This window comes from Mytilus galloprovincialis, chromosome 2 (genome assembly GCF_965363235.1).
Source record: "Mytilus galloprovincialis chromosome 2, xbMytGall1.hap1.1, whole genome shotgun sequence".
NCBI classification, from domain to species: domain Eukaryota; kingdom Metazoa; phylum Mollusca; class Bivalvia; order Mytilida; family Mytilidae; genus Mytilus; species Mytilus galloprovincialis.
This window is the reverse complement of record NC_134839.1, coordinates 80,011,901-80,038,362: the sequence shown is the minus strand read 5'-3', so window position 1 is coordinate 80,038,362 and position 26,462 is coordinate 80,011,901. Positions and strand designations below refer to the sequence as shown.

At 30.8% G+C, this 26,462-nt stretch overlaps 1 protein-coding gene across 6 annotated transcripts; it reads left to right on the top strand.

Moving 5' to 3' along the window:
* Positions 1-601: 601 nt before the first annotated feature.
* LOC143064519 (retrograde protein of 51 kDa-like) lies at positions 602-22,465 on the top strand. 6 transcript variants are annotated; one of them, XM_076237387.1, is made up of 13 exons: positions 602-1,194; positions 7,994-8,180; positions 8,545-8,640; positions 8,917-9,078; positions 9,565-9,690; positions 10,158-10,378; positions 10,805-10,911; positions 12,545-12,559; positions 13,672-13,787; positions 14,810-14,830; positions 15,990-16,103; positions 16,664-16,771; positions 17,157-18,206. In XM_076237387.1, exons 1-13 carry the CDS (start codon positions 689-691, stop codon positions 17,190-17,192), a joined length of 1,815 nt encoding a protein of 604 aa, XP_076093502.1. In that variant the 5' UTR covers positions 602-688; the 3' UTR covers positions 17,193-18,206. The 6 variants fall into 6 exon arrangements, with proteins under 6 accessions (XP_076093502.1, XP_076093505.1, XP_076093503.1 ...); XM_076237390.1 differs by lacking the exons at positions 13,672-13,787; positions 14,810-14,830; positions 15,990-16,103; positions 16,664-16,771; positions 17,157-18,206 and adding exons at positions 19,672-19,787; positions 20,731-20,838; positions 21,425-21,532; positions 22,004-22,465; XM_076237388.1 differs by lacking the exon at positions 12,545-12,559.
* The last annotated feature ends 3,997 nt before the right edge of the window (positions 22,466-26,462 follow it).

Below are 26,462 nucleotides of genomic sequence, written 5' to 3'. Positions count from 1 at the left end.
TGACCCTAAAGTACTCTGCTTGGTTAAAATGAATTTGCTTCAAGACGAAAACCTCTGAAAAAGAGAGTTAAATAGTTTGGGGGTTCTTTCTGACTTTTTAAAGATATACAGGAAAGTTATACAATTTTAGTAACATTTTTAAGATAACTGATAGGCTGATATAGTTTCAACGGCAAATATCAGCATAATATATTGATCAAATAATTACGAACGAACTTTTACTTCTTACAGCTGCCATTAATTTATTCATCGTAGCCAACCTTTTAATTAAAATTATTTTTATTAATGACAAATGGAGATCTAAAGTATATTATATATATAAAAAAGGTACATTTCTATATATATATTTGTCCATGTCCGAATGTACAATTATTTGTAAGTGATAGGACTATAGAATTGGACATACATAAAATCAATAAAGACTGTGACTATAAATGTCTTCCTTTACCTTAAAATTCAAAAATAATTCTTAAAGTTAAATTAAAGATATAATTCTTGTTTTTCAAGTTTGTAAATGAGTTATATGTAGGTTGTATCGACAAGCCAATAAATTTTTAGCAGACGACAAGATTCACCTGAGTACACATTGGATCAATAGTATATAGTCCCGGCTAGCAGTTGTACGATCCGGTAGGAAAGCGTTTGGTTGTGCTGTCGGCTTCAAGTCTAGAGTAGTAGAAAATTCAAAATGTCTCAAGAAAAAGTTGAAATTAGGAGAAACATCAAGACTGCGCCTACTATTGGGACGAGGAGCACCGTTATCAACAGAACAAGTCATGGCGGTGGCAGCATCATGCCCGGTGGTGGCTCTAGAAGTGTATCAATGAGAATGAGTATGGGTGGAAATTCAGCTCCCTCTTTTGCACAGGGGGCAGTTTCATCTATGTCTCATAAGAATGTCGCTAACGTCTTGGACACCAGAGCCAAAGAGAAGACTGAAATGAACGTTTTGAATGAAAGATTTGCTAGTTACATCGAAAAAGTGCGTTTCGTAGAAGCTCAGAATAAAGCTCTTCTTGCTGAAATTGATAGACTAAAAAAGCAAAAAAACTTTGATGCTAGTGAAATAAAGGAATTATATGAACAAGAAATAGCTGATTCTAGGAAAATAATAGATGATTTATCTGATGAAAAAGCTAAATTTGATGCCACTTTAGTCAGTTTACAAGATCAACTTGAAGATGAGAGAAGAGAGTAAGTTTTACATTTTTAATTTTCTTAAAATATTAACTTCATAATGTATTTGATGTAAACCAAGATTCATTTTAAGAGCATCAAAGTATAGTTCAAATAAGCGAGAGTAAAAAACTCAAGTAGCATCAAGGTCAATCAATATTTTAACTTTATAATAAATGTTCAATTGCTGTTTTAAGTTAATTGCTAAAATTCGAGATGCCGGCCGGTAAGTTTGATGATGCAAAAGCCGGCTTCTGAAACCACGCCTCCATAGAAATAGTCCTGCGTCATCAGTTTTCTCTTGTCACGTGATACTATAAATTTAGAGATCTGGCTGCACTTTTTATTTCATACCGACAATTGAAATTGCCAAATAAAATATGCAATACAATCAGTATTTTCAGACTAAGCTAGGAAAGAAATTAAATATCTAATATCGCTTCCATAAAATTGTTACATATCATATCAGGAGCACTGTAAAATTATTTAGTTTTAGCAACACAATTTGACTTAATGAGATAAAAACTTTATGAATTATTATATTCCTTTTGTTTGTTTCGTTTTATATAATGTTTTAATTTTGTATCAAAGGAATTTTAATGGTTTTGAATTAACTGAATCTGTTAATTCGTTCTATTTATACAAAGAAATAATAACATACAGTTTAAAATTCTGAGCTAGCTAGGACATTCATGAAAAAATCTGAATGGTAAGTCAGGTGTAGATATAATCTTTATCGACCGAGCGTGTTTGTTCTGGTTCCTTGATCTCATTATTGAAGGAATACTTGCATTTAAATGATTTATCATATCATTGTAACGGTACACTATGTCTGTTTGACATACTGTTTGTACTTATAATTAGTAATATACCAGTCTAAACACGAATACCCAAATAAGAACTGTATTGTTTTCACTGTACGGGTAGGATATAGATCGAAACCATCTCAAGTTTTTAAACCAAGGTCCAAAGATTTATGTCTTTAAAACAACATTGTGTAAAGGTTATACCTATTATTACAGAGGCAATAGAAAACTATCAGATGTTACAACTCATGTCATGTCGCACTTGTCTACTATCCTTATTTAGGTTTGCTGATATATTAACTGTTGAATAGTCTAAACGATTGGTACTCAACCAACCATCAATGGCGAACAAGTTCTTTTACAGTATAGCTGAATTAACATGTAGAATAAGGATACACCTTAAGCTGAAGAACATACTGCAATTGGACGTCTTTGTGAAATGTGTTTCTTGTTGAGCAATAGATGCTGTTCCTTGTACATATACCAATTTCTTTACTTTCTTTACTAATATGACATATACATTTGTAATAATCATATTTCAAAATTTGTATAATCGGGTTTCAATGGAGGATAATACGCTCAGAATCATTTTAACAAATGACTCATTTTATTATAACCTTAAATGAAATAAGAAAATACCCGAAGTTTAAACTTAATGTATATTTAATTCAAGTAAAATAGACCTACTGTATAAACGGTCACCTTTAATGGTGGACTTTAATAGGTATTCTTATGACTAATTACTTGCCGCAAGGGTTAACTTCGGTCATATTACTAAACCTTTGAATTAAAACTGGATATAAAACCCTCACTTTCACGGATCGATTGAATGACGAAAGACGTGAATGGCTGTGATATTTAATAATTTAAGACGTTTATTACCCGAATTCCAAAACATCGTTAGACAGAAGTGAATTAAACGTGAATAAAAATGAAGTCACGTTACTGAGACGACAGCTCTGAATTTTTTCATCGAAAATTGACAGCATATTTATAGGAACAGTGTTTGTACAATACTAATACGTTGGTGACCTCTGGTTGTTGTCTTCGCTATGGTCGGGTTACCTTTGACATATTCCCCATTTCCATTCTCAATTTTATAGTATTTAAAGTTTCCACAAAATATCCTGGCATTAGCTTCTACATTTGTTTTTTTTTTAATTCATATATTTCATTATGTAAACAGTTACAAACTGAACAAGATTTATTGTCTTGTATATAAGATTTTTTATCTACAAGTTTCTGTTTTGACGTAGTCAACTTGTGTACTTTTGATAAAATCTTGTGTAAAGCTACTTGGGATATTTTGACAAATTAGTTATCCAACAATACATTTACTACTATATCAAAAGCTAATGAATAACATTTACATAAAGTTGTTATTTATGCAGTGGCACGTAAAACTAGCGACATTTTATGAATTATATACAGGACAGCATGTGTTAGTACAAACTTTGACATACATGTATAATAATTAATAAAATAAAAAGAACTGATTTATTTGTTTTACGGTTTGAATTCCTTTAAATAGTGAATTTTGTAAATTACATACGTTATAACCATATCATATCTTCAAATAATAATTCTGATTAAAATCCAAAAGTAATTGATTTTCAAGGTACAACTCTAATGTATTCATTCTTGAATAAAGTATTGCATGCATTTTAATGTCACTTATTAAAGTCTCCCTGAGAAAGCGACCAAAGTTATGATTAACAATAGTATCGGACTCTAATGCATTTGTAATGTGTGAAGGAACATGTGCTACATCATGTTATTATTGATTTTTTAGTTTAGACAATCTGCTGATGTAATGTGTGATGGAACATGTGTTATATCAAGTTATTTTTGATTTTTTAGTTTAGACAATCTTCTTATAAACGGGAGATAACTCAAAAATGAAACATGTCCCATTCCACTGCATGCATGTCTTGGAAGATGTGTTATGATTGACAATGAATCAACTATCCACCAAAGTTCAAATGAAGTAAATGTAACCAACTATAGGCAATCGTACTGCCTCTAACAATGAGAAAAATCCATATCGTACAGTCGGCTATAAAAAGGCCCCACATAAAAAATGCGAAACAATTCAATTGAGGAAACAAACGGCCTATAATTTATAACAAAACAATGTACACAAAACCAATATGATAGACATAAATCAATGACATTGGTATTTGTACGAGTATATATACATATGTCCTCTTAACTATATAGGAGTACCATACCCTATAAGTATGCTATTCAACTTTGAAATAAAGTCAGTATAATGGTCTTCTTATAATTGGAGGGTAATGTTTATTCTTTCGAAACCTTTAATATTACCCGACCTTCAGCACCCTAATTTTACATAGTTAATATAAAACAGCAGACCACTATGTGATTAAATCTGAGATTGTTAATGTAATAAACACCTGCTTAAACCCTATTCAATGTTATTTTTACGACAACAGTAACGGGCTACTCCCACTGGTTATAGAAATAGGCAAAAACATGTTATATAGATAATCATGTTGTTCTTTTACTTTTTTCAGTTCGGAATTTACTTGCTTATAACTTAATTATGATAATATTAAAAGCACTATAACAAAGGAACCGCTTATTTAGGCACCTGAAGACGGCGACAGTACTAATCTCTTGAACACGTGTTCGGAAGCCTTTCTGAACTGATCAAATTATTGCTTTCTAAGAGGATTTGTGAACTTTTAAAAGATTTTTTGAAGGAATTTAAAGTAATTTAAAATGTGAAATTCCAACAAAATAAAGCAACATTTAACGATTATTTAAATGATAAGATTGCACGCTTTTATAATTTTGGTTAAGAGGTGTTGCACCTATAAATATAACTGATCTTAGAACAACCGAATAGTATATCATTGCCTTTTTACCCATTTTACTTAGTACACGTTCAATACCAGCCGCGTTTGTAAAGGTGAAGCGCCTTCGATCTGTATTTATTATTGCTGCTATGTATTACACACAGTGCTTAACATGATAAATTTTCACTAGATGTTTTCTTATACGCAAACATTTTTTTGATTCCAATATTTTCGTTCTTTTAAATATTTTAACCTTTATGCTCTATCGAAAAATGAAAAGTCAAAATGACCCGTCCGGAACCACCATCAACAATAATAACGATACGTTACGTCGTGAGAAAATCGAAGCGGTCAGTAAATAACAATCAGAACAACAAAAGAATAGGTAATTTATTTAAACTTTATCTAAAGTTTAATAAAAGTTCAAATAAAGTTTACACAATAGGTACATAAAACTTAATTCAAATTAAAAAGGTCTTCGTCAACTTCATAAAAGTACTCCACTGTGTAAATTTAATAACGATTTACAAATAAGTGCGTGTTTACAATAATTTTAAATGTCTAGTCTTAAAATAAGAAAATAATTAGGCTATTTATTATGTCGAGCCCCTGTGTGAACGACTTTTTCATACTATATATTTCATAATAATAGACCGAACAGAATTGTACTAAAATGTTTGTTTGAAAACCTTTTTGATAGCTAAACCACTTCTGTTTAACAATACCAACTATTGGCGATATCTTATCTGGTACAATAAGATCGATTCAAGGTCGTATGTGCTCCTTTAATAAAAAAAAAAGCGAACTTGCAACTGTCTCCTACTATACAACAAGAGCGACTATCGGTAATATATGCTACTGCATAACCAGTACGATTATCGGTCGTGCGTGCTCCTATAATAACAAGAGCGGTTTCAGTCGTGCGTGCTCCTGCAGTAGCAAGAGGGATTTTTTTTCGGCAATGCGTCCTCCTGTAATAACAAGAGTGGGTTTCGGTCGTGCGTGCTCTTAAAAATAAAAAGCATCTAAAAGTCATGTCTGCTCTTGTTTTAAAAAGAACGACTATCAGCCACGTCTGCCCCTATTATAACATGAGTGATTATCGCACATGTCTGCTCTTATAGTAACAAGAACTATAATTGGATTTAATTTTCATCTGATTAACAAGAGCCGTCATTGGATTTAATTTTCATCTGATTTCTAAAAAATTAGATACATTATTTCAAGTAATGATAATTTTTTATGATTTCAAAATATTCAAATTACAGATGCAATTATACCTACGATGGTATGAGATATTTTATGAAGAATTTTAAGCCAAACATAACTTTTATCCTGTTCATTTTATTTTTTTTTAAATTCAGCGACAATCATTATACTAAACCATTATTGAAAATGATATAATAGACTTGCATCCTTTTAACTTCTAGAAAAACTATTGATTTTTGTGTTTTTTGTGTGAAATACCTTCACTAAATAATACAATACAATATTTTATTAACGTCTCACCTTTTACAAAGCAATACATAATATGTTACCAGTAGTTAGCAACATATGAATGTAACATTGTCAAGGATATGTGGTATTTGATTAAATAATAAAAAACGCCTTCTTTGCATGTTATCAGAATCAATGAATCATATTTATGATACTAGGTTAAGAAAAAATACTTGGCCCTTCACTTATTGGTTGCCATGCAATTATGTACCCCTACTCGGTGCGCTTGATATCTGTTCTTTTGATTAAAAGAAATAAGACACAAACTATTTACTGTGTCATCGTCTTTACTTATATAAGATAGACTAGTCGAGATAATGCTCATGGCTTGATAATATTTCGTTATTTCAATAGAAATATAAACAGGAATTATCCAAGATTGCACATTTACAATGAATAAGCAAATCAATTCCAATCTATTCCACTGTTTTAAATTTGAATTACTTTTTTCCGTTTAAATTGGTTATTTTAAATACTTGTTTTGATTAAACCACCATAGCCTATCTGCCGGTGTAATCAAGGTATTATTACTAATTCCATTTTAAATTTATCAAAACTGTTTTTCGAAAGTTATGTCAACCATGTAATTTGTACATATCAATATCACAGAAGGGTTCTAACCCAATTGTTGACAAAAGTATTTTGACATTTCAATTCATTCGACATTTGGCACTTTAACAGTACAACTAATGAGTTTATCACAGTACGACAAGATAGCTCTATTATAGAAAAAAAAACACCATTAGAAGAACAGAAGTATTTTAATTTTTACGACAAGATAGAAATATTATAAAAAAAAACTTTTCCAATATAATGACAAAAGCATTTTTATTTTACGACAAGATAGAAATATTAGAAAAAACATCAACCATTATAATGACAAAAGTTTTTTTTTTTTAAAAGTTTTTGTTATTCATTCCTTAGATTAAAGATGCAAATAATTTTAATTCGAAATAAATGTATTTTTACAAATAAACTCAACAAAAAGTGCTGAATTGACATTTTTCCGAATTCATCTTGACCTAGATAATGGGGTGGACTTGTCGCAAAGTGTTTATTTTTGAACGTCTATCGATTTTTTATTGTCTTAGGTAAATTATATTATGGATCAAGTACTTCAATTTTTAAAGCCCTTATCTTCAAAGGAATTATTATTGTAAAATTTGATTTATCAAATATAGAGTATCTAAAAGTACTTAGTAGTCAAGTTTTACTTCTTAATATCGACCCGCCTTTAAACGAGTATTTTTTTGAACTATAGAATAATCGTTCGAAGTGCAATTCAAAAAGGCAATGCAACTGAAAGTTTAGACAGCATGAAAGCGCTGCAATAAAGCAGTCAATATATACCAGTTATGTAACCTAACCCAGATTCTTGTATTGAGAGAAACAAAACAATGGTCTGGTTCTATGAACTTGGACTTGATATACATGCAAAAGGTTACCGATACTGAAATGCATTTTTTTCAAAGGACGTCATTGCAGAAAGTCAGAAAGTCGCTTGGACAACACCAAAAATTAAAGAACCCACCTCTGGTTCTAATTTTGTATTTATGTTTATGATACAGTTTTCCAGTTGACAACTTCTTATTATTTTCCATATTTACCGTAGTTGTACTAATTTTTCCTCGTATATAAAAAAAAGGCATATATTCTAACAGACCTTAATCAGTATTTGCTGTGTAATTTCAGCCGGATCAACGCAGAAAAGACAGTAGATGACCTATCTAATAAAATAGATAGACTTAATGACCAACTAGGAAATAATGAAGGAGAACTAGCCAATCTTAGACTTAGAATAGAGACTTTGGAAGATGAGAACGCTCGTTTGAAAAAGGACAAGAGGACTCTTCAAGATGATATTGGTCGTATTAGAGCTGTAAGTATTTCTAAATTAATAACACACTGTGAAAATTGTTAAATATAATTGACTCACATCTATTGATCATATACTAGTACTTTAGTTCTAATCTTCAATTAAGTTGATGTATATAGAGCGCAAATATAATATAGTAACCAGTCATGTTATAAACATTTCCTAAAAATTCAAAACTGAAAGTGTTACTAAAGATTGTTAAAAAATACATTTTATTGAATGAAACGGTTTTAAATATAATTACTAAGTAGACATATCTATAGCAATGTCAATGAAGCATTTGCATATATAAGAAATAAGAGAGAAAAGTCTATATTAAAAAAGAATGATGATACATCATTGAATTTATTTATTGTTATATTTGTAGGATCTGGATGAAGAGACTTGTAAGAGAATTCAAGCTGAGATGAAACTACAAACAGCCGAAGAGGATTGCAAGTTCCAAATCAACATCTATGAAGCTGTAAATATATTTTAAATTGAAGGGAAATTATTGAATGCAAAAAATGTTCAAATAAAATTAATATTATAAAAAATAATAAGTTAATATGATCTAACCTTAAAACAATGTGATAAAACATGTATACAAATTTACATGAAATTGCAAATTCACTATAAAATAGCAACGTGATAGCATATTATAAAAGTCAATACTAGTAATTGTTTAAAATTATATATTTTTTTAATTTAGATGTAAGACGAACTTCGATATGCATAGTTTTATTTTTATTTTGCTTAGGAAATTGCTGAACTTAAAGCCATGCTTGACCGTGACAGGAGTATCGAAATGAAGGACATCTGGAAGGGCGAAATCTCTAAGGCCATTAATGAATTGAACGCACAATATGCCACAGAAGTTGACAGAATTCAAGCAGAGATGCAGAAGAACTACGAGATGCAGGTAAAGGTTATGACATAAATGGAATTACCAACATCAATAATGTTATAATTTTGATTAGAACCGTTGAAAAATACCCCAACTTCACAATAACGAGTTATTTTAACAGCTCTTCATATCAGCAAAGTAGGTTGTCAAATTATTAAACCCTGTTTATATGTCCTTTCTGATTATTGTGTTGTTATACTCATGTTAGGTCAAACTACAACAGGATGTGTTCTGTTTATTTGCAAGTAACACTAGAGAGGTTAAAACAGAAAATCGTATTAAGTCCAAAAAAGCTTTCTCCATTGTATTTACTAATGTCATTATGATATCTCATAATAGTTATCTTGACATGGGTCGTTAAGTTGTTAATCGAAACGCATTTTTATATTTAGTTTAAAACAATGGATATTTAGGATTCAAAAACAACTATTTAGTTTTCCTTTTTAAAATATTTATATACTAAATAAAATTTTATATTTGAATTTTAATAAATAATTACAGATGAACGAAATGAGAGCTGGTTTGAACAGAGACAACATGGAAACCATGAGTGCTCGGGAGGAAAGCAAGAAGGTCAAAGGAAAACTGAACGAGCTACAACCACTTATCAGTCAATTACAAGCTGAGGTATGTAAAACATACAAATCTTTTTTATGAAACCATGCATAAAATGCGTTGAATTCTCTTTCAACTATTGAAAGAACTTAGAAATAACCGTCCTTAATGATAACCGAGTGTCCCTCTGGTATCTTTCGCCCCTCTTTGAATGATAACCGAGTCTCCCTCTGGTATCTTTCGCCCCTCTTTGAATGGTAACTGGTATGACCTTTTATCAACCACTTTCCCTTATTCAATAGGAATCAGCAGAATTAGAAGACACATGTAATTGAAAATCAAATAAACTGATACTTTTATATTTTTGTGGGTTATGACTTAAATAATTTGATGCTCTATAAGAAAGAATAAGCTTTACATACGTTTACATAGACAAGATATTCTAGTGTTGCAGTTTCTTACTTAGGGTTTATGAGTAAGGATGCATCTTTAAGGTTACAAAATAATCTTCAAATGATACTTATGTAATTGTTTGACAGAATGCCATGCTTAAGTCAAGACTGGACGGACTACAGGCCCAGTATGATGATGAATGTCGCGAACACGAGTCTGATGTTCAAAGACTTCAATCTAGTATCGAGAGATTACAAATGGAGATGGATACTGTCCTACAAGAACTGCAAATTCTCCAAGACGCCAAGTTGTCATTGGAGTTGGAGATTGCTGCTTACAGGAAACTGTTGGAAGCTGAGGAGACCAAGTATGTTTTGCACTTAAAATAGATTTGTTTTCATTTAAGGTTCTTTGTATTGTGTTTTGGTGAGGGAAAGATTATAAAACATGTCTTTGATATCAGATTGATGTTGATGATTTCACACATGAGTAATTTTCACTAAGTAAATTTTGTTGTAAAATAAATAGATATTTTTCAGTTATAATCATTTCTGTATTGCCGTTTGTATTTTCCCATTTCAATATAATTTGAAAGATTCATGTACTGGAACATGTTGATATTATCACAATGTTTTAATTTCTATTGAAATATATAGACACATGCGATTATGTTGAAAACATTTAAATTGCTGATGTCTTTTTTTTTGGTTCTATTTTGACTTCGAAAACAAGATAATTATTGATTTATCTAAGGTATAGGTTGTATCACTTCATATTAACTATTTGTTTTCAGCATGAGACGTGTTGTTGAGCATTCCAGTGGATCACGAAGCGGTGGAGCTCAACTGCTTTCTGATATGATCGTTAGCAAGGGAGGTTCTGGAGATTCACAGAAAAGCAGTTAGTAACAATTTCACATTTTGTGATGCCATCGTGTGATGCATACAGAAAATTGTAGTGTTTCAATGTAGTTGTTTTCAGACGTCATTTCATGTGCCTGTTTTTTTTATCTTGCCTATACAGTCTTTTATAAATCTCTTTTATATTTGAGGAGCGCGCAGAAATAGAGTGCAATTTCAATTATTAAGCATGCATTATAGTATGGATTAAGCATCGGATGTTGACATTAGAATTAATTATAATGATGCAAAAATGTGACTAAAAGCTTAGAATTTTAATACTAGTTATAATTGTGATAATCATGCTTTGTTTTTTATGCAACATGCTTTGTTTAACCTTATAGCCATTATATGCTTGTTTATAATATTCAAATTTATCGATGGACAATAAAATGTCATATAATGGATTTCCTTTGTATATTTGACTAACAAGTAAAACAGAACAATATAAGAAATTAGAAATGTCTCATATAGCATATAACATTTATGAGCGAGATAATTTTCCTTAAGAATTGTATGCCTTTCCAATACCTTCCCTATTTTCCCTATAAAGCTTTGGTATGCAGTTTTTATAAATCCCTATACCAATTTAATTGGGTTATTGGAGAAATGAACGGATATTGGTTTATGGAACGAAATTTTGCCCCTAGAATTGTCTACCATTTTCTGTATGTTGTCAATGTCGGATTGTGTGGCATAGTTGGTAGTGTGGTTCGTTCTTATATTGTATTTATTATGAAAGGTTTTATATAACTGTATTATTAGCACTGCAGAAATTAGTCGCTTAAAATCATGCAATATCCATACCAAATTATAGAAAGCATTTTTATTAGTTTATTTAGCAAATATGATAGTGCATCAATTTTATACACAAGGGAGCACCGGGGCGATTGCAGATATTCGTGTTATATTTACTAACTTTAAGAAGAACATAACAACCAATAGGATAGTTTGATGTTTGCATGTCTTGCTAACATGTTCATTACTAATACGTACTTGACAATAGGTTGAAAAACTGCCTTGCATGAAAAAACACATTAACAGTCATATTTTTTTTCTTGTGAAATTCGGAGCACTTGTGCATCTTTAAAACACAAAAATCGAGCAAAAATCACATTATTCCCAACGCTAAATACTCAAACACAGATTCTCACAAATTCTGTATAAAATCATCTAAAATATCTTTAATCTAAAAAATTTCCACTTCTATAAACATGATTTAACCTTGAGTCTCCATTGTGGTCAAAATTATCTGGTGCATTAAAATGGTAGCCATTCAATTTAATTCTACATTACCTTAACATACCTTAATCCACGAGGTCATAAACGGAACATAGCCGAGTGCGACGGCAGCGTCTGCTGCTAACAACAAACAAATTATTTCATAATTATCCAGCTCAAGAGTGGTTTTAAAGTGATATACAATATATGAAAAATAAGAAGTGAACCGGTCTTTAATTGAATTAAAAGGATTTTGAACTTTGGAAAATAATGTATAATTTTTTTATTACTTGGAATATTTCGGTGCTAGCAGTTATTTATAAGTTCTGTCAGTGCAGACATTGTAATCGGGAAATGGTAGACCAATTTTACGCCATCAAGTTATCGTATTTAAACATATGCATATTTTGCAGATGCTAACCAACTAAGTAAGTCTAAATGGTCACGTGATATACGGACGTTGATCTATATACAACAGAAATTAACATGTATAAACAAGTTCTTAATAAAACACCAAATTACATCCAAGATACCTATTACCATACTTCCATAACAAACTTCACTATATATATACTCAACTCAAGAGAAACACACAATCCTAACAAAAACTGTAGTGCAACACAAGTAAGTTGCCTAATTAAAATAGAGGTATATAACAAATCGAACCATTAAATGAATTCGCAAAAACAAAAACTTTTCAAAAACAATCAGGGAAAGTGTCTTTGAAAAACTCAGCACTATCTAAAATTTTCAAGTTTTGTTATTTTAATTAATTTTAATGATCTCGCACACGTGCTTTGTGTGATGAAGAACCAGACACGAGATGCAGGATGTGACTAGCTTCTGTACCAGACATCAGAGATACATGGAGTAAGTTGATAACTTCTTAGCTGTTGTGAATGAGCTTTTAATCATATTTTGCTTTCGGGATCTAGCTCAATGACACACATCTGCTATGATGGGAAGAAAAAGTGATCGTCAATGCAGATTTATCATTGCGATTTTTTTTCATTTTCATTCGTCTTCAACGTATTGTCTTAAAAGGAAAAATATCAGGTTTTATTGTCAATGCGTTTGATATATACGTCTTATTAACAATATTTCCTTTATTTACTGAACTTAATGAACTTAAGTACGCATGTATATTATTAACACTCTCTCGTGTAAGGAATAACAGATGATGGGTATATACTCGGAAATAATGGAGTTAACATTCCAAAAATAGACTATCCCTTAAAGTAATGCATGGAATAAAATTGCATGATTTTGAGCATGATTTGTGCAGTGTGATAAATGTTATTTAACAATAAAGATACATGTTTTTAGATATTTTAGAAGTAACTCTAGTTGAATAATGGAAATTTAATTTTTGAATTTCATATCTTTTTTAATTTTTTTTATTATCTAAACATGCTATCGGTAAGATTTTTTTTAATAACAAGCAAATTAGTAGAAGACATTAATGTAGTTTAGAAATTTCGTTATTTAAGCTATTTGATAAAGTTAAAAATACTATTGTCACACTTCCATAAATTTTCAGCATTAAGTGAATCATCCAACAAAATTCTGGTACAAAGAACATGTAGAGGCGATATATCTATTGAGAATGCCCAGCCAGATGGAAGCTGTGTAACCTTGAAGAATTCCTCTAAAAAGGTATCACCACCTCTTTCTTATAACACGTTATATTTCATATTACCATGGAATTGTAATTGTCTATTAAATTATACCTCCATTGGTATTACATATCAAAATGTGTAAGTCATACTTTATGCACTTCATTCAATCTTTTCACTTCAAAATTTGTATTTTTACAGATACAATTGATAGATATAAATGAAAGAGCTTAATAAAAAGTCACAAAATGATACATAAAGTATGACATAAGACATAAAAGTTATGAATAGGAAATCCATAGTTTGAATTTGCATTCCAAATGCACAATGGCATATAACAGTTTTATAAATTTGAGTGATTGTTGGTTGCTTAATTAACGTCCAGTGGCAAATAATTCATGCATGTGTGAAGACGATGTAAATTTGAAATGCAACTTATGTAATTTTCTGTTATATGGCCATTCTGTATTTGTTTTATAATGGTGAGAGGTTGCTTGATTCAGTGTGCTTATCAAATTATATTAAACTTATAATCTCAAAATACAAGTTGTAAGAAATATTTTCTATAATCGTTATGGTCTACGGATGTATCTAGTATTGTGTTTAAGCATGCCATGATGGAAAATAACAGGAAAAGCATGCTTCGTATATATTTTGTTATATGTTTTGTATTCAATTCTTCTTTTTCTGTCTTTAACGGACATTATAAGAACAGACGCCAATTATCTAACATGCGAATGAACAAAACATTGGTCCTCTTTTTAAAAAAAATTTGCTTGCTAAATATTTCGTAGGTAAGCACCCCATGTCAAGAGCATTTGTGTACTTCAATTTTTTTAGACATATCATATCTAGAGGTTGATTAATTCTGATTGCTTATTTTTCAAACAAAGTCATAGGTCCCGCTTCTATTCGCAGAAACTATTAAGTTTTATTTGGATATGTAAAAATATCAGAATACGTGTTTTTCCGTATTGTCCTTTCTTCTATTTATTTATAAAAATTTCAATTGAACGAATATTTGAAATCTGAATGCAAACAAATATAAACTTCTGCTTGTAGAAAAGTACCTCAGGTGGCAAGGTAAGCGCCGTGTGCGTTGAAATGCTAATTAATTATATCTTTAAATCAATCTTAGTATCGTTGGTATATAGGGAGAATCACTATACATATTTATACAAGTAGTTTGTTTCATGATATTTGAAGTAAAAAATACATATATTGTAAATGCGATCTTTGGTGAATAATGGGACCAAATTGTGTTTATATGAAACAAACTACTGAAAGTAAACCCTCAAATTCACTTTATCTGGTGGTTGTTCCAACGATCGCTCTAGTTTGGCTGTGCAGCATTTTTATTTGGTTACTGTTAGGGGGCAATTTTTTTACTCACCCCAATCAATATTTTATTTTGGAAAATCACTGCTACTACTCGTACGATACATATTTTTGGAGGAAGAAAATTGCTGGCAATTGACAAAAAGAAAAAGAAGATAAAAAATGTTTTGTTTGAACAATATACTAAGAAGTCTCTAATATTCTATATTTCAAACTTTTAAATCTTGTAATATTTCTACATTTTCAGTGATTTTTACTAATAGTTCCTGGTGGACAATCGTGATTTTTCTTTCTTTTAAATCATCTTGCATGCTGTTGACTTAACATAATATACAACTAAGATCTATTTTCTATCTATAGATATGTAACAGTGGCGTAGGAGTGACTTGAAAAGAAAGGGGAGGGGGCAAAGTCATGACAGTGATAAGCAAAATAAAACACAACATAACTTGTCTATAGTCTAATAGTCTCCTGACAGTGTACGCTTTCATTTCATTTTTTATTTTTTAAAATAATTTTACTTTTTACTAAAATAATAGTTTTACGGCTCCTACGCCAGTGACTATCCTCTGCATGCGTATTACTCATACAAGTACTTATCCAAGTACAAATGCAACTTTGACAATTGATATAATAGTTAAAAGGGATATAGTTTTGAAGACATTTTTGAAGTGTTTGCTCAATTATTCGATTAATCTATTAGTTTTTCATTAGAGGAATAAAATTAACATGATTTTTTTTTAAATTAAAATTTATCTATTAAGCTTTGTATTTTTACATATGAAAGTAAAATATCATCAGAGGTGAAAGGGGAGATGAACATATATTGACTGATAATAAAACAGAAATCTTATATTGAAGTATTTATCAATCAAATATTGTAAAGTGGGGTTAATTTTTTCAGGATATTGTTTCTGTTAGCTTGAAAGGATGGTCTTTGAAGAAGACAGTGAATGGTACCACTAAACATACATACACCTTCTCAGATATCAGCCTGTTAAAAGGGAAGGAGATTAAGGTAAGTAATCACTATAGGAGATTAAGGAGGTAGACTCCCTTTATAGATTAAGACGGGAAAAAGCCGTTAAAAATCGAGAAAGATATCCATTAAATTTTAACGGCTTCGTTTTTGCTTTTGCTTTTTCGTTTAAGAGATGAGTATTGTACCAAACGATACGCCTATGACATGGATATAAGCGACACGAGGTCATCGTACGACCAAAGTACATGTGATATGTAAACGCATTTTTGTGTTTATATGATTTACAAATAGGAAATATTATGAATATGTTCGCTTTATCATTTTGTAGTACAGAAAAAAAAATATGCCATGAGTATGAAGTTTCATTTCAATGTTCTCTTTGAATAAGTTTATTTTGTAATTTTGTATTTACTTAGAAGTATTTACATGGTATACATGTCTTCAGTTGATATTATTTATAACAAAATTTTTCAAGGTCATAAAATCAGAGACCGATAAAAAGTCAGATATAAAAGTTGTTGTGAGTTTTTTGAGAAAGAATATATATATTTTTTTGGTTGATATATTATTCCTCATTCTATATAAATTCGTTTCAGTTGTTCTCCAAGGGAGCTGCAGAACTTGCCAAGGACAGTGACATAGTATGTGACATATTTTCCTGGGGATTGTCCGGTACTTTCACTTTAAATGATGACAAGGGAGTGGTAAGTTCATGTTTTCTTATTTAATATACTTTCGGCACACCATCTTGTTGTGTTGTCGACTTATGTCTTTGACCGATCGCGAGTATCCTTAAACAATTATACATCTTAAATAAAATTATTAATGTATTTAGAGTCTTGTGTCAATTGGTGTTGCTTAAATTTATTCTTGAGGTAATTTAAAGTTAAAGTTACAATATAATTATGGTCTTCAACTTCAGACAGGTGACTATACAATCTGGAGCTCCGAACCGCAGTATAGAAAGGTTTGATCGCATATGGAATACACTTATGCTTAATCTTTTTTTCATTACAATATATCTGATATATTCATTATATATTTTCACATATAACAAATTTATGATAATTCATTTTTTGTTTTTTCTAGGAAAAAGCAACATTGACCATCAAGACTGCTGCATAGAGGATTGTTACAGGACAGCAATCCATTTGTTATTGTGACACAACTTACATTTATCTTTTTATTCATTTGTTTTTTGACAGTATATTACGTATGTGTGCAATAGATGAATCTGCTAATCGGCTTCTCGTTTGAATGATATTGTTTCATCAATTTGGCTAAAATGCTTGTAGAAATGAGATTTTTAACGCGTGCATACTCAAATTTCTTGCCTGTACATGGAGTTAATCAAAACTTGATTTTTAACCGAAGGGAATAATGGCCCGTATGGTTATTTCTGCGTTGGAATTAAGATACAAATACCTCTTCATAATATTTACTTGTTTCTCAGAATAAAGCCGGTATGATGTTGTAGGTAGTTGCATAGACGGTTAAGTTTTCAAATATAAATGTTTGTTGTACATACTATATCTGGATGTCGAAAGATTATACTTTCTTCACATGCAGGGTCACAGAATTGGTTTTAAATGTTCATGTGTATAATTTTCGCGTATTCAGAAATTCCACATTTGGTAATTTCCGTTGGAAAGTTTAATATTTCCATCGTTACTGATGCTTTGAAAGTTGTTTTTGTGATTTTATTTCATTAAGTTGTTCGTGTGGGTCTATTATTCTCATTTTGACGACAGAGGAGCAAAACTCACGCTGAAAATGTATTCGTTTCCAGTTTGTATCATAGTTCACTTCATTTTTGTTTATGATATATTGGTTCTAAAAGGCGGCAGACATTTTTGTTTATGATATATTAGTTATTCAAGGCGGCAGATATTATATTTTGTCTTTACAACATTCCAAAAACCTCAACGATTGCTGAAAAATTGGTTGTGAATTTTGATCATCTTTAAGAATATATATTTGTATTTTAAGTATTAGTTTTTAAGCTTTACGAGAAAATATTTGGGTTGATTCAACCCTTCTTATATTTTATATTTTGCAAGAAGTCATGTTTTGTTATGGTGATTATATTAGATTTAGCATATTATATATGGTTTTATTCAATAAATATTTTTACATTTATTTGTTTTATGTATATCATTTACTAAGGACTGGTTTTAGTCTTTACCCACCAACAAAAGGTGGTCGGTACGGTAAACAAATTAATCGGAGTTTTATATACGGTAATTTTTCGCCAGGAAGGATGCCATGCATTTACAGTTAGTTATTACAATGTAATAAAGAATCCTATACACGTGTATAAATATGAGCGTATGAATCTATATAAGGTAAATCAATGCTGGATTCTCGAATCTCTGAAGTCATAGTACAGAATTTACAAGTTTCTTTGATATAAATGCAATTCCGCCTTGATTTAGTTCCCTTACAGATCAACATTCGATAGATGTTAAAAAGACTTATTTTGAAAATTTTACTTCAAATTGAATGTACACCTCATTCGTATTTGCAAAACACATTTTTTTTCCAAATAGTTATTCATTTATTTTTTTAAAGTTTAAAATAAATTCAGGGGAAATTGCACCAATTAAATTTCCCATTGACAACCTGAAAAATCAACGTAATTTATTAAATTGAAAAAAGTTACACGAGACCATGTTCGGGAATTCAGCATTGCCATTAATATAAAAATCACAGACAATACTATTACAAACTCTAAAAAAAGAAAGAAAAAAGAATTGACACGACGTATTTTATTCCCCAGAACAAACTGGTAATTTAAATTGTACTTTAGTTTGTATAAATACAACTAATATTGCATAGATTCAATATTAACACAGCTTGGTGTAACACGCTTCTTAACAAAAATGATTTTAGATGATAATCACAACACTGCATAGAAAAACGCAAAGGAGCACTTGTTATCAGAAGGTACAACCAAAATCCAGAAATTAAAAAGCTGAAATAAGTTGGAGTCTGCTTGGTACACATCTGATATGTTTTGTATTCTTTTGTGTGAAATATATACTGGTTAAAATATATAAGAATTTACCAATTTTTGTCTGATAGAAAATATGTTTCATTTATTACTGGCTCCGAGAAAATCATGACAAGAGTTTAATTTTTCACACAGATTCTTACGTAAAAATGCATATTTCTAATGCAAATTACATTTAAACACATTACCTAGATATTATCGAATGATGTAGGACTGTATTTTCACATTGGATATTCTATGATGCGTGCATGCATTGGTGATGATATCCTAGCATGAGAAAACGGGTGTTGGAATCCTATCCTTTTTAGCATTATTGCTAGTATTATATTTTCAGCAGTGATTCATTTTACAGTGTAAGTTAGAATACTGAGGGATTATCGTGAAATCATTAATTAAAAAATTGGCACAAAAAAACGAACACCATTTTGGAAATTTGATAAATATTTTAAGAATTTGCGTTCTTTCTACGAAGTTTTCATAGACAACAACCATACATAGCGTGCTTCACACTGATCTCTTAAGGAAAATAACCCAACTGGAAGTTTTATATTAACTGTGCAGTATTATGGAAACGTTTTGATTTCATTTTAGGCATGAGTCACGCTTCCAAAAGAGTAAGCTTAGTGAAGAGTGCAAGAGGAGACATTAGATTTGAGGGATGTGATGCATCTGGAGGATGGGTTGCTATCAAAAATAATGGATCAAAGGTAAATAATTAGAAAGAAAGGATTCGTTTGAATTAGATCCACAGGACTGATTGAAATATTACATTTTGGGATCTACCATATGAATAAGTTTCATTTAGTTAATGAATATTTGGGTTAAACAGTACTGGGAGCACACAACGATTGGCAATGGTGTCATTATGTGAAACAGTACTGGGAGCACACAACGATTGGCAATGGTGTCATTATGTTGTTTGAAACAGTACTGGGAGCACACAACGATTGGCAATGGTGTCATTATGTGAAACAGTACTGGGAGCACATAACGATTGGCAATGGTGTCATTATGTTGTTTGAAACAGTACTGGGAGCACACAACGATTGGCAATGGTGTCATTATGTGAAACAGTACTGAGAGCACACAACGATTGGCAATGGTGTCATTATGTTGTTTGAAACAGTACTGGGAGCACACAACGATTGGCAATGGTGTCATTATGTGAAACAGTACTGAGAGCACATATTGATTGGCAAGTGTGTCATTATGTTGTTTGAAACAGTACTGGGAGCACACAACGATTGGCAATGGTGTCATTATGTTGTTTGAAACAGTACTGGGGGCACACAACGATTGGCAATGGTGTCATTATGTTGTTTGAAACAGTACTGGGAGCACACAACGATTGGCAATGGTGTCATAATGTGAAACAGTACTGGGAGCACACAACGATTGGCAATGGTGTCATTATGTTGTTTGATTTTACATTAGAAAAGTACTTGATGTGATTTAGATAGGATAACGACAGGCAATTTTTGCAACTGTTTAATTACCTAATTCAGAACAGAAAATGTTAACTTGAAAATACGATACAATGGTTGATTGGTTGATTGTTTGTTGCTTAATGTCCAGTGGCAAATATTGTATGCATTAGTATGCATTTATAATCGAAACAGGACAATAATAGTAAGACTTTTTTATTCAAAGGCAATTAACATGAAAGGATGGACATTAAAGAAGGTGATCAATGGTGTGGATAAATACAGCTATACTTTCACAGCAGAAAATAATGCACAACCTGGCAAGGAAATGAGGGTAATGTTTCTTTCTTTTATATTTGTTATAATTAAGGTAGTTTGTAAAGAATACTCATAGTTGTCAGTGAGTCGATGATAATTCTAAACAGTTTTTGTTTTATTGTTTATGAGCAAATACATTGCACCAAAAATAGACTGCATACACTAAACCTGCTTTTTGAGAGAAAAAAAACCATCGAATAGTTGCAATAGTTATAGTGCAAACTGATTGTAAAGAATATGACATTATTATGAAGTATGACTGTTTCATTAAAAGGGCATGTTTTGATTTTCAAGTTCTGTTAACAATGGGTTTTACACTAAATGAACCAGGTCATTAAAACTTCTATTTATGTTTTTTTCACATGACATTATCTGTTTCCCAATATCTTTTTTTATCCTATGTTGTGTTTTTTTTTTATTGAAAACGTACCGAGTGACGTCGAAATCCATGCGATAACGTTACGATACCAGGCCGCTATAGCACCATTTCGAAAAATGTGTAATTTACGTAAATTTAATGCTATTATCATACTGTATGAAAGTATTATAAGTTATTTACCCTAATTATATGATAATTTTTATGTTTGTCTTTTTCTTTATAGCTTGTTGCAAGTGGTATGAAAGATGAGGCAAGCTACGGCGATATTGTTGTTGAGAATTTCACATGGGCACCAACAGGAAAATTCGTCCTTCTAGACGACAAAAGTGCAGTAAGTACTGTTTAGGGGGGATTTATGAACTTCTTAAATACACCAATTACAAATATACTTAAATAAAAGCATCTAACAACCTTTTTATTGTTGTTTTTCATCTCGTTCGTTGTATAAGATCTTCTGCGATTAACGAAAAAGTGACAGCCAAGTAAAAAAACGACGATAAGGGAAAATTTTTTGAAATTTTCAATAGTTTCTTTATAAATTAGTTTGAAAATATTAATATAAATATATGTTGATAACAAATCACACAACAAAGGTAACAACATATTTAGTAAACTTCTAAAATACTTGTACGGAGTAATACAAAAATTCAGTTGAGAGATGTCATGATCGAAATATATATTTCTACATGACGTGTTTATACCAATATAAAGCCATTGACATTTTCCATGTGACATGTTTATACCAATAAGCCATTGATGTTTTTCGTCAAACATCTCTAATCATATCTCATTTTTATTACAGGAGAAAGCTACAATGGATATCAAAATTGACAACTAAAAGAGCAGCTATATAGACAATGAAACATTCCATAGAGAGATTTTTCATAGACATCAAATACATTATGTTTTTGTATGCTTTCAAATGCTTTCGGATTTACAACTATACGATGTGTTTTCGTGCCTTTTGAGGTTATAGTTGGTAAAATTACTTTAGAAAAGTATTGGTTGCTTTGCTTGTTTACTTGCTTGTTAACATATATATATCTTAAAGAATTTTCTTATTTGAATATAATAGATTAATGACAATTGTTGAATTGTACAGTGAAATCCAGAATTATTTTGTCAAGATATTTAGAACTATGACCAAATCCATTATACTACAATTCAGTTTTTTTTTTATCAAAAGAGTTTATTTTAAAAATAAATACATAGATTTATATACATATTTTCATGTTTTCCATTGAATAAAATAGATTTAGATATACACATTGTTTATATCTTTGTATTACCATCTGTATTGAGTTGGTTCAAGTATTTACCAAACCATATAGCCATACATTTTTGTTTAGGAGCCAGCTGAAGCACGCCTCAATTAAGGTGTGGGATTTTCTCGCTGTATTGAAGACCCATTGGTGGTAATCGTCTGTTTTCTGCTCTTGGTTGTCTCTTTGACACATTACCCATTTCCATTTCCATTCTCAATTTTATTTTCTGTTGCCTACTAATCATCCAAGATCATTCTTTTACCTCGGTATACAAATAAGGAGATGTTATATATGATTGCCAATGTGACATTTATTCACCAACGTCCTATTAAGGAGGGAGTAACTATAGGTAATCGAATGGTCTTCAACAATGAGCAAAACTCATACCGATAGTCATCTATAAATCGCACAGACATGACAAAATATAAAACAATACAAACGAAAAAAACATTGAGGATACGTATGACAAAACTGTAAACGAAAAACAAACATGACAGATTACATCTACCTTATTTGCACTGATGAATAGTGTGTCTCATTGAGGATCATACCACATCTTCTGAATACTGCAATCTATAACAACTAGAGAATAACACGCGCCTGACTCTGGACAGGCACAGAAAGAACGTGGAGAGGTCAAGTTTACGATTGCACAACCCTTCCCTAATCTGGGAAATTAGTGCAACAGTACAATCAAAGAATACGATGTTCAACCAATCAGAAATTGCCTGACTTATTTAAGTGGCAAAAAGAACAAAACAACTTACATAATAAAAGACAAAATACATCTAAAACCGACCAAAGAATACTCGCAGTTACTTTATGCCCACAGTAAAAAATAACTAATTAATAAATAATGTTATCTATTTCGAACCAAACTGATTTAGTTGAGAAAAGCTATTCCTAGTGAGTTTTTTTCTCTCTCACAATTTGGGCTTTTTAGTATTGCATTTAGCCTCATTAAGGTTTTTATCCAAATAAATGTTTAAGATAATATACACAAGAAATCGCAGTATATGTGTGTACAGTATGAAAGGCCATTCATAGTACACAGTACTGACCAAGAAAGAAAAATCATCACATTGAAATAATAAATAATATCATGAAGATACAATGGGATTAAAATAAGTTGAGGAAGGACAAATCACAAACATAGGAAAATACAAATAAAATGACCAGCAACAATAAAAAAAAAAAAAAAATAAAAAAAAAAATAAAGAAAAACACTCGAGCGACACAACTGAACCAGGAAGCGGTAGTCAACACGGTTACTTTGAAAGGATAAAAGTTCCTGTTTTTTAATTACTAAATATTAGGGTTTGGACATTTAAATATTTGTACCTTGAGCGCCACTAAAGATACACTGACTGTCATAATGCTTATATTGTGCAATACAATTGGTACCGTTATTGTTATAACTACTAGTTATTTTGTCAGTTATTCATGCTAAAATTCGAGAAATAAAATATGGTGGTAAGGCGACACCAATTTGATGTATAATTCTTTGATCAAAAGTTCTAAAAATGTCGGGCATGCCTGAGAAATTGTTTTGTTGTATTTTAGTTTCTTGAAAACGATTTTTTTTAAGGCGAGTACTCTACAAGTGGTATATTTTTGTTTAAATTGTGCGATTTAGAAGTTGTACATTTTTCTCGGGTGAACAATCTTCTTGAAACAAGAAATCAACTACCGGAAAGGCGATTACAACATGACCTGCATTACAGAATTTTTGTCGTCTTTTTAAAACTTACGTGGTCCGGGAGGATAACAAGCACTTATTGTTTCATCAGTGACACCTATTGTGTGGTTCATGCAAAAACGGATTTAAAACATTTTTGAAGACAGTTTATTGAGTAAAAAACCTATAACAAATAGCTTTTGGAGTTCTACAGTAACGGAGACGACAAGAATATACATTCTTACAATCTGAAAAAGATGAACTTAACTGTGTACCACGAATAAAACTGAGTTTACAATTGTGTCTTCCGTTGTTACTGAATATGTACTGAAGAAGATTTATACAGTGTAGAACCAGCTTCTTTTTTATAACATACATTTGACTAAGTTAACACAATTTTTATGATAATGTACTACCATTAGAATAGGCTTTTTTCCCTGAGTGGAGATAATGAGTGTTTAAGTTAATCTCTTTGACTGTAACTTTTTAAAACATATTTTATAGCAAGGTATTTCACTGTTTCCTATCATCCAGATTGCTTATTCAGATATTGATTTTATGTATACACATAAAGTTTGAAGGCTAGTGGTATCATTTATATCCTGATATCTATGATGAGTTTATTTATACCCGCTTACTCGCGTATTTGTTTTGATTTCCGTATGTGACGCTAGCGCATTGATATTATTCAAGATCTCTTCAGTGTTTTGAAATCTTGAATCTTTTCTCTTGCTGTTTTTAGTTGTCATACTCTCTAGTTTTTTCTTTTTCATCGATTTTGTAAGATATCTAAGTACTGTGCCGCAACGAAAATTAATATAAGACATATAGGTAATTGCAGTAGATGAAGATAGTACTGGACTGACATCGTATTATCGCAGACGCCGAGTATTAGGGAATTTGTACTCGACATGCATATTTAAAGTTATCGGAAGATGAGTACAATACAAGGTTTCAACTTGCTTAGCAAAAGCTTTCTTTACACAAATCACAATGTTTTAATAACATCCCGTATATAGTGTTTCCAAAGTTCCTTTATAGTGGATGTTTCTTCCGAGTTATTATCATATCTTAATGGCATTAAATAATTCATTTTTATAAAAAAAAATTAAGCAGCAACTTATTTGCCATCAACACAAAGTTCTCCATATAACAGAAACGTTATTTAATAATATGTTACAATACAACAAATGACCGAGTTAAAATCCGTTATATTACTATATATGCATATACATGTGTTTTTCATATTTCTTATGAACATATTATAACACATAACCGATCTTTAAATAATTGATACTCAGTTAAATAATGACCAGTGTTAAATATCACAAGTATAAATACCGATAAAAAATTATTAAGAAACTCAAGAAGGGTCTGCAAGTGGGTCGACTAGGTTGAAGGGCGGGACATTTTAGCTGTCATGAACATAGGGGTATGTTGAATTATTGATGCAACGGATTTGCCTGACATCAGTCCAGCTACACATTCCTCAAAAACTCTGTTGTTCGGATTCTTTATAGGAAATAGACGATACATATATGTACTCAAATCAAAATCTAAGAATACTAATGTTATTTACAGGCTAAATACCTTTATAATTTTAACTATTATAATACATATTTGCATACCAATTAACACTTACTGCTCACTTCTTTCTATAATATTGTGTGTGGGTAATTTTCAAGAAGTGAAGTACACAAAGGTAGTGGTTTTAACGCTCTTTAGCGCCTATTTTAGTAGGGGGTCACTAGTTCAAAAATGATTTATTGATCTTACAAGCAGTACGAAGCCTACAGTATGCATAATTATGACAACGATTGTGCAATGAAATCAAAATTTCAAACGACTTCCTAAAATAACAGCAAAAAAAAGTATAATCTCTCATTTACTCTTCAAAATATAATAATTTCCAAATCATAAAATTGAGAATGGAAATGGGGAATAGGTCAAAGAGACAACAACCCGACCAAAGAACATGTTTCGATGTAATGACATTGCACAATAGTATTTTGGGGAATATTAATTTTCCTTATATTGTTATGTATTTCCATGCACAAGTGCGGACTTTTATAATTTTATCTAATGTCAAGGACGTATATATATAAGTATTCAATGAACAATCAGATTATAAAAACAATGATAAAAAAATATAAAAAAATATTCAGAATAGCTGAAATATATAGTGTGCACTCGTTTAGACTTTGTCACAGTACTTGATAAAACGGAAAGTCCCTTATCATATGACAAAATCAAACGAATCGATAACAACTGTCATATTCCTAAATTGGTACAGGCATTTTTCTATGTAGAAAATGGTA